General features: G+C 39.1%; 2 protein-coding genes across 2 annotated transcripts; one reads left to right on the top strand and one right to left on the bottom strand.

Annotated features, from left to right (window-relative positions):
- Positions 1–487: 487 nt before the first annotated feature.
- Positions 488–7,443, bottom strand: LOC110059017 (U6 snRNA-associated Sm-like protein LSm6). Its single transcript, XM_089296111.1, has 4 exons — positions 7,305–7,443; positions 6,620–6,690; positions 1,114–1,156; positions 488–683 (listed from the first exon to the last, which is right to left on the bottom strand). Exons 1-4 carry the CDS (start codon positions 7,393–7,395, stop codon positions 646–648), a joined length of 243 nt encoding a protein of 80 aa, XP_089152237.1. The 5' UTR covers positions 7,396–7,443; the 3' UTR covers positions 488–645.
- Positions 7,444–9,695: 2,252 nt separating this feature from the next.
- LOC110059001 (uncharacterized) lies at positions 9,696–21,285 on the top strand. The gene is made up of 7 exons (XM_089296159.1): positions 9,696–10,663; positions 13,203–13,380; positions 13,981–14,239; positions 15,220–15,447; positions 16,355–16,609; positions 17,063–17,248; positions 18,797–21,285. The coding sequence occupies exons 1-7, from the start codon at positions 9,862–9,864 to the stop codon at positions 19,244–19,246; spliced, it is 2,358 nt and encodes a 785-aa protein (XP_089152285.1). The 5' UTR covers positions 9,696–9,861; the 3' UTR covers positions 19,247–21,285.
- Positions 21,286–21,465: the final 180 nt, after the last annotated feature.

The raw sequence follows: 21,465 nt of genomic DNA, 5'->3' as shown, positions 1-21,465 counted from the left end.
CAGCCGCCTTTTTGTTAACAACGGCACACTGCCAGAATTAGGTTCAAAAGACGAAACAATCTTAATTTAAGGCGGCTCGCTACATTTTTTCGAGACTCAGTAGCGAGCGCTACCATTGCCTGCCAGATGTCAGGGAAGGTTTGAAGCTAACTTAATTTATCGCAGTCAATCAGAGCAAGGTTTGTCTGTGAGCTCTGCAGACAGGGATCTTTAGGTTTGGTCAGCACAAAGTATTGTATCGTCTGACTGAAGCCGATTCTTTGCGCATGCTCAGAATACTCATTGTCTACTGTCAGCCAATGTAGATTTGAGCAAACTTTCTGAATGGCAGACTTTCAATTTGGACGCGGTTATAGGGAGAGAATTAAACTTTTTCACGCTGAACAAACAGATCACAACCTCTAGCGATGAGAATGAATGTCAAGGCTTGTTAATTTTACATTGTCCACAAAAAGAAACTTGTGTTAAGCGGACAACGAGCAATTCATTGTTTACATGGTGGCTGCCTGTTTATTCACAATAAAGTCCATTGCACAGTGACAAGGGGGAGAAAATACAAAAACAGTTGCTATTTACACATAGTTATCACAAACAAACAATATTTTGGTTGTTTTTAGTTCAGTTTCTCTCCAGCCCTTGTTGTCTTTATCTTCGGCTTGTCTTTTGTGTGCTGATATATAACACTGTAAGAGAAAGATGCAAGCGTCAGTTAACAGCAGAATGGTAGCCTACAAAGTGAGAGGTGGCCCAGAAAAGTCAAAAAATTAAAGTTGTTGTCATATGCACCTTAATGTAACAAACTGAAGGGCAGTCTCAACCATTTCGAATACATATATGCAGCAAAGAAGGCATACCATAAGGAAATAGAATTTTAGAGGAAGACGGCTTATTGAAGGGGCGGGGGGAGGGGGAGAGTTAAATCAAATTACTGTAGTCTGCATGATGTCATGTACTGGGATGTGATTACAATGACATTGGGATAAATGCATGTACCAACTTGATCCCCATCTTAAAGCTTATTGTCGTTGTTTTTCACCAAATACATAAGCTTACAATTTTTCTGACAATGGTGAAGTTCATGTTAAACAGACTAACACTGTTAATACAGCTTACCATTGTTTCCTCTCAAGAAAGCATCTCCATATTTGTTTTTCAGCTGAAAGGGAGAAAGAAAGCTATGTAATAACTGAATGATACAACGATAAAACAGAAGCCAAGGGAAAGAGAGCTCAGTTCAAAAGACTACACAAGATAGCAAATTTAGTTCATTCACTGTTCAAAAATGTTCATATTTAATTAGTACCAACAAACAAACAAACAAACAAAGGAGGAAAATTTTGTCATGCTTGGCTTCATTAGAAAATGTAATTTGTGATAATAAGTATTGACATAAATTACTATTTTGCTGACACAGAATAGAGAACTGGGTGCCTATCTTGCGTGTGTTCGGTTGTGTAATGAATGCAAAATATGATATATAAAAGTCATGGTGATTGATTGAAAGTATCACTGCAGTGAGTTTTCTGAAATTCTGGTTGAAACTTTGCTAAATTATCATAAAGAACTTTGCTCTGTGAGTGTGAAAAAACTTGGACAGATCTGAGAAACATTACAGTGGCAGATCCAGACGTTGAGCTAAAAGGGAGGGGGGGGGGGCAGTTCTTTTTTTTTTTTTTTTTTTTTTGCTTACCATACTGGCTTTTCTTCCTTCTGCGATTTTTTTGTTTTTACCCAAAGTAAGGAGAGGGGGGGGGGGGGCCCTCAGGGTCCCTCCACTAAATCTGCCACTGCATTATGGGATAAGAATCTGACCAGATCATCAAGACTCCTTTTACATATATATATGAAAACAAAAATATCAGGAAAAAAATGACAATAAATGAGCAAAAAAAAAAAGAAACTTTAAAAAATAGACAGGTCTGGCACACTTTCAGAAAATTAAAGATTAAGAGAAAAAAACTGAGGAAACAGAAATGTTTCATGTATGAATGTGTACATGTAGTTGAATAAGTAGTCATGTAAATAAAGCTTTCTATGCAATAGTGTACAATTATCTTATAATTTTTGTGATCTAGCTATCTTTGCCCCATAACTGAAGGAAATTTTCTCCAGTTTGTATTACAGTGGAACCCTGTTAATACAGTCACCAACAGGCCATAGAAATTTGGCGGTATTAATGGAGTGAACGTATTAACAGGGTAGGGTCATTTAACCTCATGAGTGGCCTAAATTTAGTGACGTGTTAACAGATATATCACAATTTCACTTCCAAACAGTTCTTCATTGATACACATCCAGAATGCAGATATGTTTTAAAAATCAACACTTGAATCAGTGTATAAAATATTCAAAACGGAAAGATGAACATAACTAGTTTGAGTGGCCGTATAAACAGGGTTAAATTATAAAGGATTATACAGGTTGGGATTTCAGAATGTGGCCACTGGCCGTATTAATGGAGTGGCCATATTAACAGGGTTTTCTTATAAGAAAATGCAAGGGCGCTTTGCAAGGACAAAAAACAAGAGGCCATAATAATGAGGTGACCATATTGATGAGGTGACAGTAAGGCAGGGTTTCACTTTATATTCTTCAAGAAAATCTTGCTCAGAAAAGAAAACCGGTATTAAAAATATTCAATATGACAAATGAAATTACCAAATTCTAGCTCTTTGATAACATGCACATTCTTGTGTTTTGTAAACCACACTGAACAGCATGTCAATTTTATTTAAAAATGACGTTGTTGGCCTTGAGTTTGTTGCTGACAAAATAACCTACAGTAGGTCTACACCCACTCTAGTCATAATGTACCACCAAATTCTCAGGACTGGCATTTAGAGAACAGTAAGGATATCACTGAGAAGAATTATTTAACATTTTCAACTTAGGGTGAAAGGGGTAATTTATAAAGCTACACCCAAAAAAAAATTATTGATGATGGCCTGAACATTTGTAAGCTTTGTACTTTGTATTGTCATACATACTGTATGTGTTATTGAACTTGTGTGTGGTCCATATTGGAGAAATATTGGTGGATTTTTTTACAGGCTTAAGCCTGGCTCTCATATGCTGCCGACATACCTGGTACATAGCTGCTGGCACAGCCTGGGACACCGTTATGGCATATGTAAACATTTATTGCCAAATCATAATCTATCCCAAGCATTGACCGCTGGCTCACCCACAAAGTTGAGCAGGCAAGCCGGCGGTTGTCAGCAATGAAAAATATTTTGTGAACATCATCTGCGGGAGCAACATACTCCAGTAAGATGATTTAATCCATTTTTACAGTTAAAATGGTTAAAAATTGTGCCATTCGATTTGCATTTCACACAAATTTGAGTACATCGGCGATCCATTGCAGATGCACCAGGAACCCACTGGGACAGGTTGCCAATGTTGTCAGTTGCAACCAGCGACTACGTCACAGGTAGGTCAGCAGGATACGAGAACCTGGCTTTATGGACATGCCTGGACCGAGGCACAAGCAAGGTCCATAAACTTGCAAAATAAAATAGAAGACAACCAACATTCTCCAAAATGGACTGAATTAGCTACAATGTAGTTCACTCAAGTGTTTACAATGTATTATACTGGATCTTTTTAATCTGCCCATAAATTGATGCCTCCCCACAATCCATTCAAGGCCAATGGCATGCAAAAAGTAAACATTTATTTACATTTCTTGCGTTTCCAAATGCAGAGGTCAAAAGATTTCTATATAACAGGAAACTGTATTTTTGAGAACAGGTAATTTGGTGAAATTAATTCAAGAGCAGTCCATCTTAGTGGTCCTTGTTGTAAAATTTGGACCGCAAGGGAACCAATCAGATTTCCCGTTTTCATTGTGGACCAGTTCCAAAAAATAAGTGACTGTATTGCTAATTTGCACTGTCACGCAATCAAAAATAAAACTCGTAACCACTCAATAAATTAAGTCAAGAATCTGGGATATGTGAGATAATTGATATATAGTCAAACCTCCAGTTGCACTACCTCTTGTAAGCAACCGCCTCTCCTCAGTGACCAGTTTTCCAAAATACCAAAACTTTCCCTGTCAAATCACTGCATTATAACCTCTTACAAGTAAGCAACCACCTCTTGTGAGTGACCACGACCATTTTTAGAGCTAAAAGTTTGAGAGTTTCTTTTGTTTTTAAGATCTTAAGGAAAACGACCAATTTTTTAAGTTTAAAAGACATGTTTCGACAGAACTTCTGTCATCTTCAGTTGAATGAATGATTACAAAGCAAGTTGAATAATAAGTAGGCAAAAATGCTAATTAAGACAAATAGTAACAACAGAACGTGAAAAGGTGTAAATTAAAAGGATAATTTTAGATTTACATGGTGTAATTGCTGATTGAGGCAAGGTAGTTCTTTTTGAATATGGATAGCCTCCTTTATCTTGAGTTGAAAGCTGGTAGTGGCGTGATCTAAAATATGAAAGCAGTCTATTGAACACTACCAGCTTTCAACTCAAGATACATGTAAAGGAGGCTATCCATATTCAAAAAGAACTACCTTGCCTCAATCAGCAATTACACCATGTAAATCTAAAATTATCCTTTTAATTTACACCTTTTCACGTTCTGTTGTTACTATTTGTCTTAATTAGCATTTTTGCCTACTTATTATTCAACTTGCTTTGTAATCATTCATTCAACTGAAGATGACAGAAGTTCTGTCGAAACATGTCTTTTAAACTTAAAAAATTGGTCGTTTTCCTTAAAATCTTTACATGTCTGCTGCTATCTAGACGTTTCTAAGATCCTGTAAACAACCATTTGACTGAGAATAGTTCTATTGGAAATGGGATAATAAAGTGCTGTAATATTATCTCATTCCTGGGTTGTACAAGAGACAGAAATACTCAATGAGGATTACCCGAATAAAATTCTCTCAAAATTGACTTTCCACAAGGAAAAACAGTTTAAATGCACATACACTGTACTCTATCAGCCTTAAACGAGGCACAAGTTTGACTCATTATGGTCTAAATTCTCATAAGTGACCATCTCCCGTAAGTGACCTGACCTAGGCTTGACATTTTGGGTGGTCACTTATGGAAAGTTCGACTGTATATTCAATCATGCCAAAATCTTCGTCTATGTGGTTTTTCATTCATGCATTATTCGGAAAAGTGTTTCAACCAAATAGCTTTGTATGGAGACACTATGTTGGTGCCCTTCCAAGGAGCACCAACATGGCGGCTGTACAATAACAGAAACATCTGTCATTGAGTTTTGTCATTGGAATGAAAGATTCTTACTCTAGAGTTCTGACACATTGAAAGTGATAATTCTTCTAGTGCAAGAACTGTTCACTTAGCAAAAACTTGAGCAATAACTCCTGTTTTGACCTATGCGAGAGGTTTGTCATGCTGCCATTTTAATGTCACACAACCCATAAACTTAGAAATTCAAATGTCCTCTATAACAAAACAAAGAACCCTGTCGAGCAAAACATCAAGTTCTTATAGGCTCTTATATCTGATGAAACTAAAACTTCAGAAGAATTGGTAATTTGTAATCTTGGAAAATGATCACATCACATGAAAACCAGCAATAGCGTGCTGTTTCAACCAATGAGAACATGGCCATCATTTGTTTTCTTATAAAGCACATAAGTCACAAGAGCACAAAAGAAGTGTGCACTAAATATCTGTGTCACAGATATTTATCACTTTCTTAATATATAGATTCAGCCAAGCCTAAAAGTGGAGCTCCTAATTGCAGTAACTAACTATAAAGGAAAGAGAGGATTTGTTTTTCTTAGATCAGAAACTCAAAAAATGATCAAATTATTGTGAGCAAGCAATAATGCAGTTTTGATATTCTTCCAGTTAAATTTTAACAAACGATACCTATTAATCGTAACCAAGATTGCGAGAAATTACATACGCAATATATCAGCGGCTTTCCAAGGGACGATTGTGCAAGGAATATATTGCAAGAAACGTCAACAACGCGCCAGGGGTTAATTTGCGTCAAAATTTTGCATGTACAGTGGAACCCTGCCTTATAACCACCCTGTTAATACAACTACCTCATTATTACAACCACTTTATTCTGGCCCAAGAAAAAGCTCAGTCAGTCATTTTTTTTATTTAAAGAACCCCTTTAACGCGACCACCCCGTTCACACGACCAATTTTCCATGGCCCGAAGGTGGTCGTATTAACGGGGTTCCACTGTACTCCCTCTTTTTCCCCTGAATAATAACCTGGCTTGAGTCCATGATCCAATTGAAAAACCAGTAAATGATCCATGGTCTACTTCCAAAAAACACACAACCTCGATGAGCTCTAAATTTGAGCCCACAATATGGTCATGTGATACTGGTCAGTGGGTAGCTTGTTGTGACAGCTGTCTACTGACCATAACATAAATGTCCAAAATCAAAGATGTAGCTATGGTAATGGTGCTAATATCTTATTTTTCAAGGTATTGGAGTATGGAAGGACAGACATACGCACAGACGGTCACTCGACGACCAAAATTGTTTAGATCGACGGGTTACCAAATTTTCTGAGGTATGCGGCTTCACTTGGGCACCTTCGGTGCGCAGGAGCTCCACTAGAAAAGGAAATGATTCAGTTGTATAAATTCAACTAACCTGGCCATTGGCATATTCTTCTGTTTGTTCTAAAGCAATGTTCATGTAACCATCTAGGCAGGCAAGAACTCCTGATAAAGAAAGTTCAATGGTGAAAACTTCAGCTTAGTTCCTTGGATTTTTTCAGCCTTCAAACATTATTTGTAGCCAGAAACTACTACAGTTCTACTACCGCTTATAAAATACATGTAACTCATTAGTCAATAGGTGTGTTGAGATGAGAATTATGTTAACACGGTTGTGACGTTTTAGATTCGCGCGTATTTTTGAGAATTATTTTATAAAAGCAATAGAGTACTTTTCCCATGTTTACATAACCTCGTCTAAACACTCGGGATCTGGGAGAATTCTCGAAAGTTATGCAAACCCGAGACGTTGGGTTTCCATAACTGTCTCGAATTCTCCCAAAACCTCCTCGTGTTTAGATGAGGCTATGTAAACTAGGTAAAAGCGTTCTATATCGCTAAATACTACTAAAGCTTGTCTACCGAAATTAGAAAGATATGACAGCCAACTTAAAGGGAATATTGAATGGCCTTTCTTTTTCAGATTTCTAACAACGCATCCCTATTGTTTAAGCTTGAGCTTGCAGCTGATAACAAATAGAATGAAAACGAAAGCTGCAATTAATGAATGGACGAATTCTCAGCTGGTTTGCACGCACATGCCACAGAAAGCTGCTTACCTCGATAATCGACGCCATTGTTAAGCTTTACCACCACAGGGCGGCCTATAATTTGCTTCAGAAAGTCGCTTGGAGTTTGTTTTTGACTCATTGCGGATGAACCAAGATCCCTTCAAGATGGCGTCTGCGAACTCGACCCAGTACTTTCAACCGAGAAATACATTTTGAAACTCTGGAACTAGTCAAGGACTTGTATATTGTTGGACGGAGGAACTTCACTAACCTCGACATCTAAATAAGTGATCGCATAGAAATATAGTGAACACCTAACAAGAAACCAACCCTGAAATAAGAAATTTTTCCCCAACACTGAACTAAGAATTACGGTGAACTTGAAACTTCAGTTAATTGTGTTCGTTTAAACTCCCCGTTTGCTTATTCCCTCAGTTTTTCTTCCTCAATCATGACGCTGACGCAAAAATAGCGTAGCAAAAATCAAGCTTCAAAATGCAAAAAAATCACAAATGACAAATGTGAACTTTGCTCAAAAGAGAAAGATATCTCGGCACAACAGAGTGGAAACTAATAATAATCATCATCGTCATCATCATCTGTAATAATAAAATAATCTTTATGGAGGAAGCCCCTATCACATTGCGTGGTTTTCAGGGAGGTCCTCAGTAACTAATGTGAAATATAGTAAAACATTAAAAACTAATCACAATCAAACCCAAGAGCTAAGGTGAGCTGCTGGTGGAATTTATTTTTCTGTGTCAAAATTAAAGCAAGAAGATTCGTTTCCTAACCTGAGGAATTAATTTAAAGAGGTTTGTTTTCCAAGACGAGACCGGAAATATTCCAAAACCAGTTACATAACAGATGTTACTTGCGTGACTAGCCTGCGAGCAGGCTCACGTTGGAGCATAAGCGCGCGCCTCAAACGCGCGAGCAGCGAAGCCGCGAGACGAGGAAGTGACTTTCTCGGTGCCTCTTCCTCAGACTCCTTCCCGCCTGATCGCTTTGCTCTTCGCCGCTCGCGCGCGTGACTCAAACGTGAGCCTGCTCGCAGGCTATTTGACAAAATATGGTAACACTGTAGCGTTGGAAAATTCCCCAGTAAGGCTTTCGAGGTTTCATTTTCCAAAGTGAATTTCTCCATGGTATAAAGTACAATTGCATTTGTTCCGTCAATACGTACGCATCTTGAAAACAAGTTCAACTCAATTCTATCGTGTAATAATTTTTTTTAAGTTTCTCCACATTTCCCTTCAGTCTAAAGGATTGTTTTCCCGGTCGAGGCTGGAAAATCCGCAAAACAGCGTTATCTGATGCTGTTTGCGCGGGCTAAGTGTGACTAGCCTGCAGAACAGGCGGATTAGCCGGGCATGCAGAGAGAGAAACGCTCGTGTATCGCGTCTCGCTCACTGCCCCGCTAATCCGCCTGTTCTGCAGGCTCAAGTTTGACAGAATAGGGACAGGCCCTTGTCGAGTGTTTCGTGGATTCACTTGTAGTTTCGGTTGGGGATTTATCTTCTGTTCGTCAGTAATAGCGGGTTTTGTAATAACGGGAGTTGTTTCCATACATTTCTTTGTAATTTCGGCCGGGGATTTAGCTTCTGTCCGTAACAGCGGGTGTTCCTAATAGCAGGAGTTGTTTCCACACATTTCTTTGTAGTTTCGGGCGGGGATTTATCTTCTGTTCGTAGTAGCGGGTTTCCGTAGTAACGGGAGTTGTTTCCATACATCTCTTTGTACTTTTGGCTGAGGATTTATCTTCTGTTCGTAATGCCGGGTGTTCGTAATAGCCGGAGTTGTTTCCATACATTTCTTTGTAGTTTTGGCCAGGGATTTATCTCCTGTCCGTAACAGCGGGTGTTCGTAATAGCGGGAGTTCTTGCCATATATTTCTTTGTAGTTTCGGCCTGGGATTTCGCTTCTGTCCGTAGTAGCGGGTGTTCGTAATAGCGGGAGTTCTTTCCACACATTTCTTTGTAGTTTCAGCCGGAGATATCGCGTCTGTCCGTAATAGCGGGGTGTCCGCTAGGCAAGAAGTTGACTTTACCGCCAATATACCGTCCAGGCTTTTACTTGAATTTTATAACCCTCATTCTCAGCGAGACGAACGCAATTCCTAATCCTTAATTACTACTGTCATATTTACATTATGATCTGTTCTTTGTTTGATTTATTGGACTTCGTTGCCAAATGGTTGGCGTAGCAAATTTGGCGTTCATCGTCTAGGTTACAGAAAAGGTCAAGCCAGCCCGACTACATTGAAATTTTTATATTTTTCTGTACAAATGTTTTTACATCTTTGCTCATGTTATTAAAACAGGTCGTGCAAGTAGTTAATTTAGTTCTTTATTCTTGTATGATTTCTGACCAAAACAAAGGCAGTTTATTTAAATTTTTAAATATAATTCGACTTGATTGGCCCAGCGGTGTAAGGTCAAATGTGTTAAGTAAGCAAAGGATAATTTAAACGAATCGCACAGAAAGACTGCGAAATCTAGCGGAAATTATTCAGTTAGAACTCTGTTCTCTTCGGCCGACAGAAGGTGTTGCAGTATAAGACTTCCGATATATTCTGACAATCGTAGTTTAATTCGCTGGACCTATGGAGAAGTTCGCACCGGAGATTCAAATGCGCCACAAACAAACACAAAGGAAAACCCTTTTCCTTGCAACAGCTATTTCATTAGTTGGTATCTCTTGCTTGATCACTGGAATAATCTTACTCGTCAAGCGAAATAGCTCGCGTTGTGAAGCTCCAAATGTACAGAAATGGCAGGGCAAGAAGACAATAGGAAGGTGCAGTTACTCGGAGGAAGCAAAACGCGCCGGTCTTGTAGCGTTTTTGCAAAGGGTGCAAGACAAAACGTTTGAGGTACAACCATTTTTAATCGCAAAAAAACCTAAAGTGAGTGCGTTGGAAGTTCAACAAAAGTATAAAGTATATGATCCGAGTCCGTCGAATCTCAGAAACGTAACTGATACAGCTAAAAATCTGCTTAAAGATCTGAACAGACTGGTTATCGAGGAGAAGAAACTCAAATCGCGCGAAAGGAAAGTTCTCGCACAGCTGCGGCATTATCTCAAACATGTTTTTGGAACACCTTTCGATGGAGACTATTACTTCGGTGACTTTCTTCTCGGCCCAAATGTTTTCTGTTGGCAGCCTATCTGTACTGTCGGGTCATCGTTAGAGAAGTCCTTGCCCTTTTTCAAACCTTCTGACACACGAGGGTTGGAAATTCTAATCGAGAAGTTAGCAGAAGTGAGCAAAACATTTCAAACTTACACGGATAACTTGCGATATGGCGTGAAAGCTGGAATGGTTCGCAGCATAGAAGAATGCCGGTCTGGTATCGATGCTTTTCAGAGAACTTACTACCATATTGCGTTCTCCGGTCCCAAAGGTAATTTATTTTCAAATATATGTGGAATGTAAAACACGCTAGTTAGTCATCCCGCAATTTCTTCGTTTCTAATATACCAACAGCTGAGAAAAGTTGCCTGGTTTATTTAAGTACTATCATTTTGATTTACCCAAGCGTGATTGTTTCAAAAGGAAGCGAGAAACTCCGACCAAAGTTTCATAACGCCAGGAATTCAAGAAGCTAAGGTTCAAATATAAAATAGCAATTTTGAATTCAGCAGGCGTGTTTCGACAGGAACTTTTGCGTTCTTCAGTGCCAACATCACAGGGAATGCAAATTTCAGCATAGATTGCAGCTGCTGTAAACATTTACGTTGAAGAGGGTAAGTTTTTGCCAAAACATGTCTGTCAAATTCAAAATCATTGTTTTTATATCTCAAAGTTGTTGTTACTTTGCAGTTATTTAGACTTTTTGGTTTCCACACACGTTCTACCCTTTTTTTCCTCCGAGAAGGCCGTCATATTTCTTAAAGTTCCTGTAGTTAAGTTATTCAAAAATCATGGAGCTCTAAGAAGTACTGATGGTCTTTCTGAGGATTATAATGCCATCTGGAATGACAAGTGTTTACACAAGAGGTGTTTTATCCTTTGACAACGCACCACAATTAAACACTATTGATTGTTCTGCATTGGCTGCTTAAGAATTTTATTTTAAGTATAAATTAAAGTTCTTTGTAATAATACTGTATTAATTGCGAGCTTAACAACTTTTCGTCATAAAAATGCCGAGCACCATTTGTGTAGTGTTCAATACGAGTACGTTATCTGTGCTTGTTTTTTTAAGACGACCGAAGCGTTTTCTGTTGTTTCCTCCGGGGCAACAGAAGTGTCCGTGTTGTAGCCGTGCCTGGAATGCACTGCGCTCTGTAGTTATTATCAATATTTTTAAAACAGAACAAAGCAACAAGGCTTTTTAATCTGGCTCTCAAAACATAATGCCCGTCATTACAGAAAATATTTGTCAAGACCCTGTCGACGAACAGAGAAAATAAAATAAATTGGGATTATATCTTGGACCGGCAAAGGAACACGGTGATTTGATATTTAATGTAAGACGCGAAAAACAAAAAATTCATCAGCTGAGATGGTTTACTTAAATCAAAATGTTGCGCGTTTCTCTTATGATGTAAAATGTTGACCAATAAAAGACTTGCGAACAAGTATATAAAGTTCCCTTACCGCATCCCTGTAAGGAAGTTTTTCGATTAGTTCTTAACTTAATGGCGGGTTAACCTAGAGACTTCAAGACTGCCGTCAAACTAATTGTTTTCTTGCGCGCAACTAATAGATTTTAGTATACTTTTTTAAAAAAACAAGTCACTCCAATGTTAAGCTGTTAAAATATCCCTCTGAAATCGAAGATATTTGCATAAAAAAACACAACAACGGTCATTATTCAGCATGAAAACGAGTAGTAATTACCCCTCATAGAGGTAATTGTCTATTCTCCAAACGTTCGTTAAAAAACATATTTATTATGCAATAGCAAATTGGTTCTTGAAAAGTTAAAACTAGGTGCTTTGCCGGGACCTCTGATGAGTGCACTTCTCAAATTTACTTTTTTTTTCAACTCGCTCTCGACTCTGCCAGTAGACCTTCAGAAAAACGAACTTTACCAAAATTTCCCTAAACGAGATAAACACCTGTCAAGAGTTTCACAAAAAAGAAACACTTTCAAAATTTCCACGCGCATGAATCTGCAACCTAAAGAAACTCCATATAACTTTTTTATATCACAATTTGTATTCAGGTCATGTCATATTAGATCTCTCAGTTAGTACGCGCGCTGTGATTGGTCAATTTAGCGGGCCGTAATCTACTGTACGGTCCGCTAAAATGTAAAGCTGGTTTTGTTGCCAAAATGTTTCGTGATTTATCGTCGAGTGTTGTTAACCTTTTTTAGCAAGTAAAAAATTAAACCTTTCTTTTACTCCTGAAATTGTATATTAAAACGTACTAACGAGTTAAGAGTCACTTAACAACGATTTCAAATTGACTCGTTTTGCTTTCGAGGTACGTCACAAATTTGAAACCGTCCTGCGTGAATAGAAATCGTTCCCGAAGCCGTCAGACACACAGTAGAGATATAATAAATATCTTACTAGCCTCGTTTTCCCTGTCCGTACTGTAAGTTACGGATCCTTGTTTTCCCCCTTCGATTTATGACCCGCTCGCTTCGCGCTTGGACCATAAATCAATGGGGAAAAACTCAGTCCGTAACTTACAGTACGGCCCTCGAACTCGGTTAGTGAGAGGTATATATCCCCCGCTCAAAATATGATATTTCATATATCCACTTGAATTCTTCACCATCTACGGGTATATTACGAACTCACAAAGTGACCAGCTCCCAGTTGGCTTGATAGTTCAGTTGGTAGAGCACTGCACCGGTATCGCAGAGGTCATGGATTCGAATCCCTTTCAATCCTGAATTTCTTTCAGGCTTTAATTTCACGACTGCTTCAGTTTTGTATATAACTGCGATGATCAATCATATCCTCATACAATTTATATCACAGGAGTATTCAACGAGTCATACATGAAAGCCATCTTAAAACCAGAGTTTTTGTCCGACTTGGAAAACAAGACAGACCAGTTGGATGAATGGGAAAGAAATCATGAAGGGAAGACGGTTTTTCAGTCACTCCACGAAAGCGTCCTAGAAAATGTTGGACGACCAATTTACGCGTTTTTAAGGTTAGTTTGAGAGTATGAAGAGTAAGCTGGGTTCTTCCGCTATATTAGCCCTATCCGCCATATTATTCAAGTTATTTTTAGACCAGTTCTCGTTTCATGAAGGCTTACACAAAATGGAATGTGCTTCCAAACCAACACTGTACTTTCAAATGGTTTTTGTTTCTGAATGACACTAATGCTCTACCAAACTAATGATGGCACTATACGTCCGCGTGTTATAATAAATAATAAACTCGAATCACGTTTTTACACAGCAAACGAGCCAAGAAATACATGATAATAAAGCCGTTTTCAAAACTAATTGGTTCTGTATCGCTAAGCAGCACGGTTGGCATAAAAAACTCGCGCCACTTTTTCATCCAATCAGCAGTCCAACCAAAACCAATCGTGGCCCGCTCACACACGATTTCCCGCGCTTTGCGTCAACTTCACGTGTTTACTTCGAGTTTTGATTGGTTCATTGGATTGTCTGTGCCCTTTGTGATTGGCCAAAGTGATAACTTTGGTTTTGGTTTCACGACACTTAATTGAAAAAACCGCTCTATATAAAAGTGACTTATTGATGATCGCTTATCGCGCAAACTTGGTTGTTCTTCACAGGTATCTAGAGGATGACCACATACAGCACTGTGTGCCGAGCAACGTGTCCAGCGGTTTATCCTTCCTGCCCGTCTCCTTCGTGTACATCAACGGAAGTGCAAATGTCACTCAGAAAACCACCAAAGTGCTCCCGACAGGGGAACCGCTGAACGGAGCGAAGGCTTATATCGACATTCTTTCTTATTTTACCACCACAAACAATACCCCGGATGAAGTGCACGAGCTTGGTTATACGATGCTTTATAAATTGTTCCCCGAGGTAAGGTTTATTTTCATAGTAATGGTAGCTATGATAGTGGGTTCCTGTAAATCAAGCTAAGATAAAAATACCATCTGGCGAGTCACGGAAACCACAAACCCATCAAAACGCAAAGCGTAACATACAGCATGTGCCATAGGCGCGGGAAAAAATGTAACAGGACACCATTGGAAAAAGTAGCTCCTGCAAAGCGCTGGAAATGTGGGTAGCTCGCAACATGATTGCTAATGAAGCACGTGTTAGGCGTAGGAAGATGTACAAGAGCTGAGCCAAATTAGTAATGAAACCCGTGCAAAGTGCGGGAAAACATGTAAGGCGAGACACGGTTTGCAAAAGAACCTGCCAGTACCACTTGCTTAAAGGGCTACGTCACGGCTTGGGCATCTTAAAAATTTTTCAAGTTTGCGTTTGTATTCCGTGTCAATCTTCTCTATCATTGTTCCTCTATGGTATATTATTATCTCTTTGGTGCTTTTTTAACTTAGTAAAATGCTGTTTTCAGGTTAAATACAGTTAAATGTCGCCAAAATAACTCAAATTACCGCGATTGAGCTTCTTTAAGCATCGGTAAAGGCTCGCGTCGTTTTGGTTTAGCTCTGCACGTAGATACATTCCAGTCCTAGCTTCTTTCACTGACTACTTAAAGCCGTCAAGAGCTTCGTAACGAAAACAAGGCCAGAACTGAACTAATGGTATTTTTAATTTACCGCCTGAGAATAATTCAGCAATCAAATGTTAGAAAAAATGATCTGGCATCTGTTTGCAATAGCAGCATTGTGTTTAGCACCAAGTTTGACAGTTTTCTATAAGGTAAAAACACACAAAAATGTAACTCTTGCGATGAAATTCGGTCTGGCTGTCAGGGACCTTACCTATTGTAAATACATTTTTTCTGTTATTTTTTTTTTTTTTTTTTGCCGCAAGAAATGTAATTACATGTTGCTTTGAATTCGTCTTTTTTTTATTTTTTGTGGTTCCAGGCCCTCGAAGTAGCTCGTCAAGTGACGGGCCAAAACGACAACCACACAGCTAAAGTTAAATTTTTGAAAATGATGAATAGTTCTGAGATGTTCTTCAACAATGGTTCGATTCCTCCTCATGAGTCCGACAAGGATGCGTTCAAGCTTTGCAGTTCTGCTGAAAAAGCTAAAGAGCACTGCCCACAACGCTGGCAGGCCATTCAGCGTTGGTTTACCGAGACAAGAGAGGTAACTGCGGGAGGCGGGGTAGTGCATTGAATAAGCCTTGTAAGATAATAATTCCGGCTTTATTAATACTAAAATAGTAAATGTCAAAGGAAACATGCCCAGAGTCATACGTCTGGATTTACAATTTCATATAACTAACTGCTATAAAAAAACTAATTACATACAAACTATTTACAAATGTATGAATAACAATCAAATAAAATTGAAAAGGCATCTGTTCACAAAACAGCGTTTATGACGTTTAGTTCTGACACGTGGCAGGATGTAAGTGTGTCCCCTTTTCCTAAGGCTCCTTGATCTCTGGGGTGGAAGCAGTTCATGAAAGGAATGAATACTATCAGTAGTTATCTTATCCCATAGTGGCCTATCTTTGATTCTAATTACATCAGTTGTGGGTATGTGTAACGCCAGAATGGCAAGGAAGGGGTGGTTGTTGAATTGTTGTGGTCGAGAATAAGAGACAGAATTCATCCAATTTGGCCTGAAGAAGGGTGAGATTTGCCCACTGAAATTCACGATCTCCAATTCAAAAACGGGAATTTTGACAACTTATCCGGGGTGTTACCAAGATTTTGCTTTATTGATGTGGCTTAAAATGTTTTTCAACCCTCAGAGGTCCAATTCTAAAACGACACATTAGCTCCTGTCGTATTTTTTTTCGGCTCAACACCCTGGGCAATGTAAGTCTGATTGTTTTGCAGTGAAAGGCAAAGAAACTAATGTAGTCAAGATCTATAACGCACGTGCAAAGTAATTGTATTGCTCATATTAAAAAAAAAAATTGTGATTGTCGCAGTGCTTTGTACACACTACATGCTGGTTGACCCAATGTTCACAGTTAAATCCCACTCTCGTTTCCATGACCACGAGAATAAGGTTGAGTTGAATCCGCCTCTTTTCTCCACAGGTTATGAGCATGTTAGATCCTAAAACATCGCAAATGTTTTATTTCACCGGGAAGAACCACACAACCCCGAACTGCCCGGTGGAAATGGTGCCGGATTTCAACCCCTCGGCTGGCGTGCCGAGTTATCGAAGGAGCGATGAAGCGTGCAGTAAAAACGCCAAGTATTTTATACCTTTCTTTCTCGAGAGGCCTGGACCGAGATATATGCAGTGGAGCATTAATGCTCATGAAGCGAGGCCTGGGCACCATACTCAGGTTAGTGCACTGAGATGCTCGTCATAAACTAGACCTAGTCTCTCACAATCTTTGCGCTTGTCACGAAAAGAATGCGTGACGATCCCAGAAGGGCGTCTAAGAAAGAGGCTGCCTATGGGCTCTCGATGCAAATAAAAGAAAACTTTTAGTGAGATCTCATTTTGACCAAAAGCCAGAAGTCTCAGCAAGGAGTTAAGCGTAAGAGGTGGTATTACTGTATTTGGGTGACACGATGCAAAGAAGTTCCACAAAGGTTAACACTTCCAATTTTTATTTACATTGGATCTGGAATTGGGGTAATCTGAAACCCAGATCTCCCACGGCCAAGCGCCAAACGGAGTGAGATCTGGATACTAGGAAAACAAGGATTTCTTTTCAGTGACGATATCAATCAACGAATTTGACAAATTAACTTATTATTTTTCGTTCGTTTTTGTTTCCCTTTTGTAATAGTCACAAGGTTATCAGGAACACTTCCAGGACACCTGCGGTGGAGAAATCGCCTGGGTATCATCAATGACGTCATACACGGCGTTTACGGAGGGCTGGGCACTATACGCTGAGAACCCACTCATTGCTTATGACACGGATACCTACGAAGAGCAACCGCTGTACAAATACGGGATGTTGAAGTCTCAGGTGAGAAAAAAAAACCAGTTTGGTAAAAAAAAAAAAATGGCTGTCTATTGCACCAAATAGAAGGTTTTGACACAAATTTGCAAATCAAATTTATAATAATAAACAATTACTGGATGAGGTTTTTGTGATATCCGGAATAATCAAGGTCGAGGTAAGTGTTATCAGTCGAAGCCGAAGGTTGAGGCTGACAACACTAAGCGAGACCTTGATTATTTCGGATGTTACAAAAACCGAATCTCACAATTGTTTTATATATTATACACAGTTTATTTTCGACAAGCCATTTTCTAACGTGAACTTGACATTGTTCTTGGAAATCATGCGTTGCGCACACAACCTACGGATTATTCACTAATCCGCTAGCAGATTAGTCAATAATCTGTAGGTTGCGCTGTTTCCCAGAATTAACTGTAGGCTTAAAGCCAATGGGAAGACATATGGTGACTAAAATGTCTAATAAACACACTTATCCTACTTGTCTCCTTTTTCTCGTTATGTCGACATTTGGCGAACTAGAACAAACCGCAAAAAATGTAATGTATAGTGACTTTTTTTTTCTCCTTTTTTTCCTCTTTTCTTTTCTTTTGTTTTTTGGTTAGTTTGGTTTTTCGATTTAGCTAAGGAACTATTTCAGATGATATTCTCCGAACGCATTCCAAAATTAAGAATTTGCTAGCTCACTTGGAAAAACGTGATGGCCTGGATCGGGAGAATCCGCGCGAGGGCTTATGGGACATATCGCACCAAGAATATGATCCACGATATTGGGTCAGGTTCAATTTCTTGATTAAACCTAAAACATTAGTACCTTTGTAATTAAAATTGCTGAGTGGCAAATGAGCAGGAATTGAAAGTTCGCGATCGTCAGAGAAATTGTCGGTCTGACAACTTTCTAAAGTAGGGAGTGTAAGGGCCTGTTTACAAGGAGGGGGGTTACCCTAACAAGCGGGTTAACCCTAGCTGGAGGAAAAAAGATAGCCCGGGTTTACAAGCAAAATTTCATAGGTAGGGTAACCCTACAACCTCAAAGGGTCTGGAAACAATTAGAAAGTTAAGCCGGGTAGGCGGGTTAACCCTACCTGGAGTGTTTACAAGGGAAAAAGTTAACCCGGCTACCAGGATAACCCTAGCACGCAGATAGGGTAAACCGCCTACCCGGGTAGCCCTAGCTGCCTTGTAAACACTACGAAGTAAACAAGAGGAAATGTGTGAGTGCTAGGGTAACCCGCTTGCTGGGGTAACCCTCTCTCCTTGTAAACAGGCCCTAATATAGGCCATTTCCGAATTACCTTGAGCCTCTTTCTCAAAGTGAGTCTTAGTGTACCCATCCTTTCATATGAAAATAAGATTTCATTCACATGTAAATTAAACTCGTTTTCATTTGAATAGTTGTACACCAGGCCTGGCCTTGAAAGACAGGCTTAGTCAACTCGGAAATGGGTTCTTGATCCCAACTGGTAGGGATCACAATATTATTTACGACAGTTGAACGCGATGATGATTTAATAAAAGTTAACCTGTATGGGGCTTTCTTCTTTGTCACCACAGCTCTGGCGCGCACTGCGCATGATCGTGGACACTGGCTTACATTACAAGGGGCTCCGAAGAGACGATGCCCTTCACATGTTCCAAAAGTATTTATGGGATGACAGTGACATCGCGTTAAAGGAAGTCACCAGGTATCAAAGCGTACCAGGGCAGGCCACCTCTTACATGATCGGTCAAATGCATATCATAAAATTGAGAGAGTACGCCAAGGAAAAACTCGGAAAGGCGTTCAATTTGAAAGATTTCCATCTGCAGTTGTTGTACCAAGGTTCTGCGCCTTTGAGCTTTCTGGAGGAGAGCATCAAGGAGTATGTAGATTGTGCTCTTAACAAGAACAAAGAAGGCTGTGAAGAGATGCTTAGTCCCTTGACCGAAGATAGTCAAGACACTGACAGTAACAACGATTATTTAGGTACAATGGACTCGTTAGAAAGACAGCTTTATTTTTAGCATATTGTTTACACTTCAGGATGGAATAAAACATTTCCATATATATATTTCTAGCTTGGCAAAAGGTGACAGAATTTGAACTGTAGTCTAGTAGAAGAACTGATTATGGGAGATTAAATTATAACATTAAAATCATTTGAAGAAAAGTTGTTCACAAGAAGTGTACCGGTAGATATAAAACGTTTTTTTTTTTTTTTTTTTTGCAAAGTGGAAAAGTTCAAGATAATCGTTTCAGGCCGACAGAAACCTGGCAATAATGAAAGTTTAGTTGCTGCGGAGCGAGCGTAGCGAGCGAGCAGCAACATAATCAGGATTTAAGAAGAATATAAAGAAGGGGGTACGAATTCTCGAATTCATCACTTTTTACCACAATGCATTGCAGTTAACCAGACTGCAATGCGCCACTTTTACTGGAGTGCATTGCGCCACGAACAACACGAGGATGTCATACTCGTCGAGCCGTCGTCCTTTTTCGCGTGGATTCCACTGAGAAAGTTTGCTCTGATTTACCTGTAAAGCGATGTGAAGGAGATCGTGCTTGACTTTCACAACTCTTGCTATGCAGTATGTGAAAGTTTGTAAATCTGGACGATTAATTGTGACGTCTTAATCTTAGTATGTCATTCTTAGCAGTCTCGCCTCCTTCGCCGAATTCTTAAATGAAGAGAAATCGTCCTTACTAAAGCCTGTTGAATAATTAAAACAAACGAAAACCGTGGAACACGCTGATTTCATAAATGCTGCAATCTATTCCTTTTCATCGAAACATGACTTTAAGCTAAAGCTTGAGCATTTTCACACATCGCGGTGGACACGTTCTCGACACAGTCTGTGTTCTTCTGTCGAGTTCTAGAGATATTTAATGCGTGCCAGTACAGAATTTATAAGTTAGATTTCTGCTCCTACAATTTCCACATCTTTCGATTTTCGCGATCTGGTAAAGGGGAGGCTGATGTATATCGTTTTATGCCCAAACATACTTCAGATCACAATGTGCTTTTTTGTCTCGATCCTTTGTCAAACCTCGCCATCGATGCGTCATCATGCACGAAGTTGACGCATACAACGACAAATATTTCATGAAGTGACACCACGATTTGACACTACTTTGAGAAATAACAGTTAATGTAAGTCTTGGAACGCGCAGATAAATGAATCACGGCGTTAAATATGTCACTATCAACAGAATGTGCCGCAGCATTACTATCTTTTAGATACCCTAGTTTTGATTAGTAGTGCAAACATTGGGCATGAATCTTTGCCGTAATGTGAACAAGACGTTCAGATATGCTTATACTGCTTGACATGATTGAGGATTTTACGTCTTTCAAAAAATCGTTTTCGCTTTTATACCTACAATTATTGTTTAAAATTTTGCTCTTGGCCATTGGTCTTAAGAAATTAAGTGACACTGCAAGATATAATTGATTTAATTCGATCATGCAAGCTATCCCGAATTTGCATTTCATGCTTGCCCTGACGTATCGCATGCAAGAAGGGGTATTTTCCTCAAAAAATTTCTGATTAAGCTTATTGAGTATGCAGTTGAGTTCTTCGCACCTTCCTGCGTTGAAACAAAAGCTTTTAATAAACAAACCATTAGAGAGATTAGCCTGGAGTTCTAAAGGGTTTTGGGAAACTCAGCCGGTATAGTATTTCATAAAGATTCCGGATGGAACATAAATAGTAATTGGAATCGATCAAAATATTAACTGCGAGCTGAGAAATGCCATCGGCGTTTTTTCAACTGATTGCTACGTTCAGAGATCTGCAAAATTTAATGATAACTAAGAAATGGGCGGAAATTATAATTGATAGCTTAGAAATCACCAAAGATTTAATTGATAACTTAGATTCTAGCACAGCCATCCAGTTTAGCGCGAACTTCATTTTAAGGTCCAGGCTCGACGTAATAAAAGTTCGTCGTTTCCTTTCTGTTGCCATAACTACTGCTAGGTATTGTCTTATTGTACAAAAGTATTTAACTGATTTTTGCGTTTGATGAAAAAAAGGAAATAATAAACTTTGAAACATTTCAACTAAGTGTATTGTTCGTCCCTGATGATCAACAACCATGAGTCAATTGCCTGGATTTAAAAAAATTCACTGACTTATGAATCATGATTGTGATGAATCTCTGCCTCTTGTGCTCGTTATGGTGTGCTATTTTATTTATTTATTTTTCTTCTTCTAATCACATTCGCAAAACAAGCTTGTGA

Source organism: Orbicella faveolata, unplaced genomic scaffold, assembly GCF_042242905.1.
Source record: "Orbicella faveolata isolate gen_17 unplaced genomic scaffold, um_ofav_v1 contig_26, whole genome shotgun sequence".
Lineage (NCBI taxonomy): Eukaryota > Metazoa > Cnidaria > Anthozoa > Scleractinia > Merulinidae > Orbicella > Orbicella faveolata.
This window is presented reverse-complemented; position numbering and strand designations above follow the sequence as displayed.